Source organism: Parasteatoda tepidariorum, chromosome 1 (assembly GCF_043381705.1).
Source record: "Parasteatoda tepidariorum isolate YZ-2023 chromosome 1, CAS_Ptep_4.0, whole genome shotgun sequence".
NCBI classification, from domain to species: Eukaryota; Metazoa; Arthropoda; class Arachnida; order Araneae; family Theridiidae; genus Parasteatoda; species Parasteatoda tepidariorum.
The window spans coordinates 107,664,436-107,676,271 of NC_092204.1; the positions used below are offsets into that span (position 1 = coordinate 107,664,436).

General features: G+C 34.4%; 2 protein-coding genes across 2 annotated transcripts; one reads left to right on the forward strand and one right to left on the reverse strand.

The window, feature by feature from the left end:
* Window positions 1–1,232: 1,232 nt before the first annotated feature.
* On the forward strand, window positions 1,233–2,051 carry LOC107439449 (uncharacterized). The gene has a single exon (XM_016052051.2). It carries the CDS (start codon window positions 1,233–1,235, stop codon window positions 2,049–2,051), a length of 819 nt encoding a protein of 272 aa, XP_015907537.2.
* Window positions 2,052–7,900: 5,849 nt separating this feature from the next.
* On the reverse strand, window positions 7,901–8,692 carry LOC122269229 (uncharacterized). The gene has a single exon (XM_043041277.2). The coding sequence runs from the start codon at window positions 8,690–8,692 to the stop codon at window positions 7,901–7,903; it is 792 nt and encodes a 263-aa protein (XP_042897211.2).
* Window positions 8,693–11,836: the final 3,144 nt, after the last annotated feature.

The following is an 11,836-nucleotide window of genomic DNA, read 5'->3' on the forward strand; positions in this document are numbered from 1 at the left end:
CACTCCACATAACGCTTTTCCATTGCTCTTCTGTCCACTGGCGACGCGCTCTGCACCACTGAAATCGGTGGCGGGCGTTTGATGGAGAGATGTTTGGCTTATGTGCTGATGCTCGTCTATGGAATCCTTGTGCAATCAGCTCCCGACGAATGGTACGTGCACTGGCAACACTGCCAGATGCAGCCCGGAAGTTGGTAGCAACAGTGTCCAACGACATTTGTCGGTTTGCCTTCACTACACGTCGAAGAGATCGTCGATCCCTGTCGGACATTATTTTGGCCTTGCCTTGTCGGGACTGCGGTTTTTCACTCCCTCTCGTTCCCATTTCAACACGACGTCACCATCACCAACTGTTGACTGTGGTACCTGAAACTTGTCGGAGATGGCACGTATGGAATGGCCAAATCGGTGGGCGCCTATGATCATGCCCCTTTCCGCCTCATTCAGCTCTCGTCGTCCACTCATTTTCACTGTTAACGCTCGTATGGCCGTCGCCTGCTTGCGAGTGGTCTTTCCCCCACCACAGGTTCCGTATTTATTCCACCAGGACGAGTCCACCTGCCGTTCAAGGGGTGTCCGGTCATTAATGGCTAGATAGTGTAGATGAAAATTCTACTCTGCATGTCTTCGTAGACGCGAGCAAATCGGCTTACGCGGCTTCAATTTTTATTAGAAATGTTAAAGGGGGAATAGTTAACTGTCAACTCTTACAGGCTAGATTCAAGGTAGCACTTCTAAAATCGATAACAATTCCTAGATTAGAAATTCTTGCGTGTACCATTGAAGCCAGGCTCGCTTAAACTGTAAGAGATGATTTGAATATGAAGAATGTGCAAACCTTTTTCTACACTGACTCAATGAACGTTTTATACTGGATTAAAAAGCAAGATAACTGAGCCACTTTTGTTGCTAACAGAGTCAATGAAATTCGAAAACTTACGGATTCGGAGGCTTGGCGGCATATTCAAGGAAAGTATAATGTATAATCTCGTAGATTTGCCCTCGCGGGGATGCAATTCTAAAGGTTTATTGAAATCCCATTGGTGGGAGGGCCCCCAATGGTTAAAACTGCCATTCGAGAATTGGCCAACTAGTGTACTTTCGTACTTTCTCCGGATATTGAAGTAGTTCTTTCAGAAAGAAAACGAACTATATCCTCAGCCACAAATTTAACAACTAATGCCTTTGAAATCTTCCAAAAGAGATCTTCCTTTAATAAAATTGTGAGAATCATGGCCTACGTCATCAGATTTTATAAAAATACTCTAAGAAATCATAGTGATAGAAAGAAGGGAAAATTGGAGGTAGAAGAGATCGAAGCATCCGAGAAGTTCGTTTTGAAAGAAATTCAAGGAGAATCTTTTAATGGAAAGATAAATTTTCGAACAGTGAAAGACAGAGATGGTCTCTTACGAGTTGAGACAAAAATAACATCGAGAAAAGACTTAGAAACTTTTAGATTCCCTATATTATTGCCTATCAAGCATGATTTGGTGGAAAAATTAATAATGGACAAACATATTGAACTGAAACATGCCGGTGTTCAAACTTTGATGTCTCACCTCAGAGAGTCGTTTTGGATCATTAAAACCAGAAAGACAATTCGAAACGTCGTAAAAAATTGCGTCAAGTGCAAGAGATTCTCGGTTAAACCATTGGAAGCCGTAAGCATTCTTCTCCCAGAAGATCGATTCAGAGACGCAGCTATTTTTGAAATTATAGGCGTCGACCCATGCGGGCCTCTGCTTTTAAAAGGAGATAGAAAATGCTGGGTGGTACTCTTCACTTGTTCCATCTACCGAGCGGTACACCTCGAAGTAGTCTCGTCCCTGTCAACAGATTGTTTCATCTTGGCCCTTCGCCGTTTTATTGCTCGCAGAGGGCACCCGTCCACAGTATATTCTGACAAAGGGACAAATCTTGTGGGAACGGCAAATCTTTTGAAGAACATTAATTGGAAGGAAGTTGAAGACTTTGCTTCAAGGAAACGAATTTCATTTAAATTTAATCCTTCTCTGCCCCTTGGTGGGGAGGCTTCTTCGAAAGATTAATAGGAGTTTTGAAAGGCATCCTAAGAAAGGTTCTAAGACGAGCTTGTTTGAATGAAGAAGAGTTAGCTACAGTATTATGCGACGCGGAAAGTTTAACTCCCGTCCTATAACGTATCTTTCAGAAGATCCCAAAGATCTGTCAGCGCTCACGCCATCTATGTTTCTTCAGAAAATTAAAGAAATTGGTGTTCCTGAACTTGACATAATTGATCCAAAAAAATTGAACAAAAGATATTCTTATCGGTTAAGATTGCGACAAGACCTGCGAAACCGATTCAGAATTGAATATCTAGGATTGCTTAAAGATAATTCCAAAATTAAAAGAGAGTCGTCTATCAAAGAAGTAGATCTTGTGCTAATAGGAGATTCCAACAATAAAAGAATCCACTGGCCATTAGCCAAAGTTGAAAAGACTTATCCAGGAAAGGATGGTAGAGTACGTTTAGTTGAACTTAAAACCCAATCTGGAAAACTATTGAGACCTATACAAAGACTTTTTCCGCTGGAAGTGAAAGCAAATGTCTTTCCATCTGTGAACAATTCTGGTAGACATGATGAGAGTCCTTGTCACAACAAGGATTTAATCCCTGCCAATAAAGAAGTTCGATACTCTCGTTATGGACGATCATTGAAACCAACTAAGAGACTTTAACTCAGGGCCGTAACTACGCCAGGGCACCGCCCCGAGGCCCCGACGGTCAAGGGGGCCCCATATGAAGAGATCACATCATGTTTTTTCAAAATACAGTACTCTAATTATATATATGTAGGAAAGAAATTGTGTTAAGATAGAGTTGCTGAAAATTTTCTTTTTTGTAATTACGTACCTACTATAACATAAAGGAAAGGGTAAAAAACGGTATAACAGCTTTTCGCGAATTATTTCCCTTTCTCGTAAGAACAAACACGCTTTACAGAGAAGGGGAAAGGCCACAGCTGCATGTAGTTGATTGTTAACACTTTCTGTACATTGCACTTCTGGTTTACATTGTTTCCTCTGCTATCTAGCGTCAGACCCAGTGGCGTGGCAACCAGAGGGAGGCAGAGGGCCCCTCTAAAATTTAAGTGATGGGGCAAACGATGCGTTTCGCCCCTCCTTAAATTTAGACACTCACAAGAATAAAGTAAAATCGGTAATTTTAAAAATAAAATTCAATTTTGAAGCTATTTTTGAAATAAGAAAACTTTATATTCCACTAACATTTATGTGCTTTGCCTCTTCTGATATTTAGTTATTCGCCAAGACGAAGTCCATTAAAATAGGTAATTTTAGAGAAGAAGAAAAAAAAGCTATTCTTTCTCAGCTTTGAAGTTATACAACAAGTAGGAAATTTCTATGGGCGATTAATGTGTTTTTTGACTTTTGGAAAAGTAAAGCGAAAGTGGAAAAAATATTATAATTCCAATTTTCACTCTATTTTCTTCCGAAATAGTAATGAGGGGGCGAACATAGTGTTTTGCCCTTTTTGAAATTTCAAAGTGCTAAAAAATAATAGAAATTGATAACTAAAAAAAATTTCATCTTTGAATCTATTTTCCAAATAGAAAACTTTATTTTCTTCTGAAATAAAAGTGAGGGGGGGGGGAATTTGCTTCTCATCTTCTGAAATTTAGACATTAACATTAATAGAATGAAATCAAGTAAAGTAGGAAATTTTAGAGGAAGAAAATTGTTTTGTTTCATAACTTCGACGATATTTTCCAAATAGAAAACTTAATTTTCCTCTTAAATTATAGTAAGGGGATAGGAAACTTTATTTTCTTCTGAGATACAGTAAGGGGGGCTTAAATGTGTTTTGTATCTTCTGAAATTTAGACATTTTAAATAATAAAGTCTAGTAATTTTTTTTTTTGAAACAAAAACTTTGAATCTATTTTTTAAAAAGAAAATTTTATTTTCCCCTTAAATTAAAGTGAGGGGGCGAAGAATATACTTCGCCCCTTCTGAAATTCAGACGTTCGCAAGAATAAAGTCAAGTAAAATTTATATTTAACTCTTACTTTCGACTTTAAAGCTATTTTCCAAATCGAAAACTTTATTTTCCTCTGAAATTTAATTGAGATGGAAGATAATGTGCGCCACCCCTTCTGAAAATTTGACATATCGCTACAATAAAGTAAAGTAGAATTGAGAATTTTAGAAAAGAAACTACTTTTTTTCCAATTTACTAGCTATTTTCCAAATTGAAGTAGAAATCCCCCCCCCCTCCCACAAGAAAAATACTTCGGTTTTGTTTCAATTTTTCTTACATATTACAACTTTTAATTTATTAAAAAAATTTAAAACTCAAGCACGAAAAGAGAAGAGGAGCACATCATAAAAAAACATAACAAGTGTTTAGAAAACTAAAATAAGTACCACTGTTTTGCATCCTGAAAAATGCATCATACACTGAGACTAATAGATATATTTTAAAGCATCTTTTGACTGTGGGTGGTATGAAGGTGAGGTGTTAAAACTTTCATACCACCCGCAGAGTTGACCTACAGTTATCTGACTCCTCAAAAAATAGCCATCTCCTTTTACACCATGGAAAAATGACCTTTTGCTTCTTTAAATTGCCTTAATCATTTTTATGACCCTGGGCTCTATTGTGCTTTTATAAAATGTCATATATTTACAGTACCATCTATATGTCCCTTAAGTTGTCTTAAACTAGCAATTATCTAGATGTTCTAGGAAAACAGATGTAAGCTTTTAAGGGATCCAAGGGGATGACTCTTGTTCACATTTACTTAGGTCATTTTGTCAAGAGATTTTTTCGGAGACAAACGTAAAACGTTCCAGTTAAATTCCAGTTTTTAGCTCATTTAATTGCGTCATTTAAATCAATCATTTTTAATTCAGCTATGAATTTTCTGTTAGCTTTCATTTTATTGAATTTTTGAAATTAAAATTTAACTTTAATTAAGAGTTATTGAAATTGCTTGCAACTTCCTTTTTTTCATACATAAATCGTGATATATCAATAATTCCCATTCTTAATAAAAATTTTCGTTGGAAAATAAGAAAACCAAATGTAAATTTATTTATAAGGAGGTAAGTAAATGTTTGCATTAACTCATTTAATACATTTAAATTTTATATTTATATACTGTTCGAATTCTTTTATAAGAATGGCAACATAAAAATTGCTTTTTTTATGTTCGTATATAAAATTTAATTTGTATAGTAAATATTTTAATTGATAATTTTACTGTTTATTGTGTGCATGGATTTTGTTCTTATTTTATATTTTTCAAATTAAGACCTTTAAATTTTTTAAATTGAAACTTCAAATTTTTAGGGTTTTTAACAACTTTGATTTCACTAAAAAGTGAAATGCAATCTTCATTTTATATAAAAAAAAAATCATATTCAATTTAATAAAAGAACGCATTTAATTTAATAAAAAAGCTATGAACATCAGCTTAGAAATCCGTAGCAATTAAAATTCATTTCCATGACAAGCCATTAAAAAGAATTTATTTTTAATTAACAAATATGCTTTGACTTTTTCTCATTTTCTTTCATAAAAAAAACTATTACTCTTTGTCATAATTTTGTCACATATGATTACATGGCCTCATGAATACATAGGCCAAATATTCAAGAACGATTTTCTATGGACCTGTCCATATTGGAGTAAGGCAACTTTATTTTTGTAAATCGATGTATAAAGAGAAAAAAATTCTGAATATTTTTTCAATTAGGACTTTTTAAAATGTGGGTACGTGTGTCGTTAGAAAAAAAAAGTCTGTAATTTCCTTCAGTTTTCATAACGCGATCAAGAACTTTTAGATTAGAAACTAAAAAATAATTTTCATTTTTATAATGGTTTTGTCTTGAAAAGACCTTCCTAACGATATAGTAACCGGATTAAAGAGGTTTATAAAATTGGTATTTTATGATTAGCATTATATTTAAAGGAAAAGGAGGCTACTGTGGACATGGGGGACAGGAGTAGACAGCATGAATATTTTCCCCCTAGNGTTAATTACATAGAGTACCGTATCGCACATCAAATTTGTTGAAATAGAATTCTTGCACAGTCTACGTTTTTAGATAAATTAGATTTATTATTTGCGCATGTATTTTATTGTAACCATGATATATTTTCTGCGTTCCTGGCAACTTTGATGCATAATTAGTTAGTGTATGCTCCACATGGCTCTGTGCCTGTCGTTGTGTCTTTGAATTGAAATCTTTGTGAAAGAATATAAAATGTGTCATTTAAGGGATTTGATACTTGACGGACTTGGCTTACTCAAAATAGAATGGAAAGAACAATTGCTAACGTAAACAAATGCTACGTTTCAACAACCAATCAGAATCGAAATACCCACACTACGTCACTTGCAGGTAAACCATAACGAAGATTTTATTTTAGTGTGAGGTTGGGCTACCGACACATTGTCAAGCTTCTTCTAGCAAAAGGTACCTCCAGATATATATCCTCCTTATATACTAGTGAATGAGAATTTAATAATTATAGAGGTAGCTGTGCTACAATACTCCCCCATCAGAATTTTATCTGTGATAGAATTTGATAAATGGATATCACTAGTTGATTAATAACTATTTGTGATACGCAGGAAGAGCTGTATTAAGAACTCGGTTGTGTGCATGGTCTCTCCTGTGATGCCATTAGCAGTCGAAAATGTACAGGCCCCCGTTGTGTGTGATCGAGACTGAATAGCAGCAGCGAGAGGAAGACAATCTCACTGTCACAAATAGCAAGTCAACTCTTCATTGTGTACCGTACATCAAAGTAGGCGTGTTCATATCGAAGTGGGCGTTTCAGTTGAGGTAGGCGTTTTCTGATCACATCCAAAAGTCACCAATGTGGTGGATTTTTTTGGCTACCGAACAGTATCGACCGTCATCTATCAAAAGGTACATCGAGTTAACATCATGTATTATATACTAGTGAATGAAAATTGAATAATTGTAGTGATAGTTTTACGCTACAATAGCAAGAATATTAATCTTAGCAAAGATGAAATAAGGCAATTTATATCTGTGTAGTATTTCCTTTTTTGGTAAGAAATGGCTAATCATGTAGTACCAGCTTTTGCAATTATATATGGGCTTCACACAGAGCTTTCGTGCTGAAAGTAAGGCAGTTTAGAATTTCCTGGATTGTTAACACGTTAACGCCATGGGGGTCACCGGGGACCGGTGAAGCCAAGATTATTAGAAACACATAATTCGAGTAAATATTTAATGCTTTTAATTTTTTTGTGTTGTTGCTGGCCCACACGGTTAGCGGAGCTAAACCAAGTCCATGACTCCAGAGACTCTGAGCAAGTCTGTAACAAAAAGTGGATCTGAAAAGAGGTCCACTTTAGAGATATTTAGGCATTGAAGTATATGTTCAGGAGTAGCTTGTTGGTCGTTACACTTAGTGCAAACAGGGAAAACTCTTGAACCATTACTGAACAACATAGTTCTTAGGTGACCGCTTCGAAATCTTGATATAACCGTCTGATCCCGCCTGCTGCACTGAAGGGTCAGGCTGCCACCTGGGCGGTTGCACTGATACCAAGGATGATATTTATTACCATCCAACAGTGGCAGTCCTGGAGAACGGGGTAAGTAGAACTTACCTTGATTTATAGAAATAGTTTTCTTCAGTTTTTGCTTAAAAATTGACAATCAGTATACATTAATGTCTTTGCAAGTTCACCAACAATATCTTGTCGATTACAAAGGTTGAAAAATTCAGTAAGAGTTGTTTTTGGAGCTGTTAAAGCTTGTTGTAGTGCATTCTGTCCTGTGAAATAAACACGCTGTCCATTTTCAAGATGCACAGCCAAATGTACAACAGCGGGATCCCTTTCATGTATCGGAACGGAAATGTAAAAATTCACCAAATAGCTTCATTACTATTTATGTATCGTCCCATTTGATAATGTGTTATTTCGTCATTCTTATTTACATTTTGAACAGAAAATATAGCTTTATCACTGCCCTTATAAACGTACTTACAAATGTACTTGATAAACTTCACCGAACTGCATAACTCAACGTTTATGTGTGCTTTATAGGTTTTGCACAGCAATGGTGAGTATGGAACCACCCAGCGATTATCGATGTCAACTCTTACACCGTTTGATAGACGCAATTCATATGTTTGGCCGCCATTGTCTACATCTCTACGACGGTAAGATGGATAACCATCGATATTGGTGATAGGGTCAGTTTGACATGGTTTAGGAAAACGTTTCGTAAATTTTTTATTATCCATACATGGTGACATCATGTTGAGAAAACCACATGGATCATGGATCATATTAGTAGTCACAATGTCAAACAATTCTTGATCAACATTCGGATTTGGAATTTCCGCTGAAATAATTTTGTCAATTTCTTCTGGACGTACTTTGTCCACCAACCAAATCAAAATATGCGCATGAGGTAAACCTCGTTTTTGCCATTCAACAGAATAAAGCCAACATCGTGTTTCACCAAATACCGAGTGATGTGTAATCAATTTCATCAGAGATTTCAATTTTTGTTTGAACACACGTGCAATGATATCATGGCGATGCATCGATGTTTGACCTGATAACAGCAAATTTTTAATTTCTTCCCACCTTGGATTACACGTAAATGTGATAAAAAGATCTGGTCGGCCGTATGCGCGTACGTAAGTCATGGCGTCTTGAATATATTCTTGCATATGACGCGGACTACCAATGTATCATGATGGAAGAATATATGCGGTACCGATGTTGTTAATGAACCAATTTGGTGGTACACTTGACCTTGAATCTTAAATGTAGATTCAAAATTACGACCATCCTCATTATGAACAATTTTTGTTGCTCCAAATGATGTCATTTGAAAGGAATTTACGAATTTTCCGCAAAAACAATTTTGATTGAGATGCGGTTCCAGCTAATAACGTTTTCAAAGGTTCCAGATGCGCAACATAAACCAGCTGATTCACCTTTGTACTTTAAAGCAAGACAAAATTGACACTCGTTGTCCATACTACCGATTAAGATTAATGCATGTGACGAATAGTCTATTTCAGGGTCATATTCAAACGCAAGACGATTAAGTGATGCTCGTATCAATGCTCGATTATCTTGCATTCGCCGTTGGTTACGTTCTCTGTTTTCGTTGGTCGCTCGTTGGCGTCTCTCTTGTCTTAATGCATTTGCACGAAGACGTTGATTGAGTTGCTCTGAGTTTTCATCTTCACGTGAAGATGCAACTTGATTTCTTGAATTCACATTATCCTTCAAGTGTTCTTCAACTGTTCTATTCAATCGACGATCATGAACCAATTGTGCGTTTCGAGTACGTCGACCAATATTTCTTGCTCTTCCACGAAGACGTGGCATTTCTTTGTAAAACAAAATACTGTAAAATAGTACATGAAAAATATGAGTAATTTATTGAAAATGATATTTTAATTAGGAAACAGGACTGAAAAAATTTATTGTACCAAATTTTAGATAAAAAATGCGTAATTTTATTTTTTTGCTTTTTTTTTATTTAATATTTCAAATAAGAAATTTTAAATAAAAACAATTGAAAAAGTTTTATATGAAATCAAATAGCTTCACAAATAAATTTATAGGTTAGAGTGGTTGTTAACCAACGCACATATAAATTCGATCTAAAATTATGCAAAATACTCACTTCAATTCCGCACTGAATCTACAAAATGTGTAGTTTTTTCCATCCATTCAATCAAATTGGCTTCGATGTCTTTCATCCCACCTGTCTCACTAGTGATTCAGCATATTTTGATATCATTTTTGTTTCGTACTTACTTAATTTGTTTGCGACAACTATTTTTTTACTACATTTTTGCGAGAAGTTTAAAAATATAATATTAAGGGCATCAATAGATTTTTTTTTTACTTATATCATCCCCACCTACAAGCAACTGTCTGCTCTAAATACTGCGATAATATAAAATGAGATAGTCAAACAAAACGTATGGAGTTATTTAAATTCATGTTCAAAAGTATTAACTGTTTTTTTATTTATTGACAATTTCGGTCATCTTTTAGGTATTTTAAACTGCAGCATATCACATGAAAGTATTAAATATATCATTTTTACAATAAAGTAAAATAAAAAAGAATTCTGATCAAGATTCCGAAGGAACAGATATTAAATAGTCTCATGATCGAATGATGGAGCATAATTACCTTTTAAACAAATCAAAAACTCTTTTACCTTTTAAACTAAAAATTTGCTTATTTTTAAATCATTATTAGTACTCGAATTGTTTAAAAAATGATATGAAAACGAAGTTTTTTATTTTATTCAGTCATTTACTTATATTTTTTTCATTTTTTTACTTATTTTTATTTTATTAAATTAAATGTATACGTTTAAAATAAAAACAAAGCTGTCAAAATTTCACATATAGTTTCGATTTACAATTTTAAGAAATTGTTTCGACTTTGATTTGGAAATTTAAAAGCCTTACTAATTAAAAAATTGAGAAGCCTTATTAATTTTAAACACCGCAATAACAACAAAAATCAAGGAGTTAAAAATAGAAACAAATGTGATCAATAAACAATAAAATGCCAAGCTAACTAAATAAATTAATTTTGTGTGCGAAATATAATATTGCAAATTAAACATAGTTCATATTTAGGGGGAAAATGGAAAATTTGGTCATACAGGAGTTTTAAACAATTTTTTTCTCTTGTTTAGCTGATGATCATTTGATTTCAATGCTCTATTAAACAAAATCGTACGTTGTTTCTGACTATTAGCAGTAAGTAAAATTAAAATAAAATTTCATTTGTTATCTCAATTTCACCCAGAACAGACCAAATCAAGAGTTTTGGCAGACAGGCAAGTCAAGGAGGGAATTGATTAGTGGCCGGCCATTTAAATAAATAAACAAAAAAATCACAATGTATATATAACAAACTGCGCAAACCTTTCACGTTTTCCCTAACCACAACCAAAATTGATTTAATAAAAACATTTGCTTACCTCCAACGTGAAAGATTTATTTCTTCCTATTATCCTATGAAAATTTGGTATAGAAATTCCTAGTTTACGGATTCTCTTACGATTAATTTGAAAAATAAAATAACAAAATAAAATTAACTACAATAATTAAGTAAATTAAACAATTAGGCTAGTTGAAACATTTAGGAAGAGTAAAGGGAAAAAAAGTTTTTCTAATAAATTAGAAAAAAATATATAGATTTTGTAAGAAAGAAAATTTAGAATTGATAACGAGGCCCAATTTAAAGGCACTATGGAAATCTCAAGACAGAGTGACCCAAAGAAATTCTAGCAAGACCCTCCCCCTATTTACAGCCATAGAAATGCTTTCTTCCCAGAAATTTATGACCAGAAATCAGACATAAGGGTGTTTCTGTGGATATCTGATATTTCCGAAGTTAGGAAAAAAGAGCCCCAAGGCAATATAAAGAAGCTAAAAACATTTTCTCACAGTGTAAAGTGGGTGGTAGCTACGAAAGTGGGGATATTTTCATCTAAAGAGCGTTTTATTGCTCTTTTGGTTAGAAAAGTGAAGAGTAACAATTATTTTATGTTTGTAAACACTTCGATTAGATTCTGAAAATCATCAGACAGTGGGATTAGGGGGCCCTCTTTAGTTATAAATAATAAATGAGTTAGAATTTAAAAAAAAAAAAATAAACAATTAATGCAATGAGATTTCAGACTTTTCGGGGGCCCCACCTGAACTCGGGGTCCTGGGCCAATGTCCACTGGAGCCCATCCTTAAAAACGGCTCTGCCGACAGGAAAACAACAATCGATCTGTTATAGCCAACAGATTATGTAAA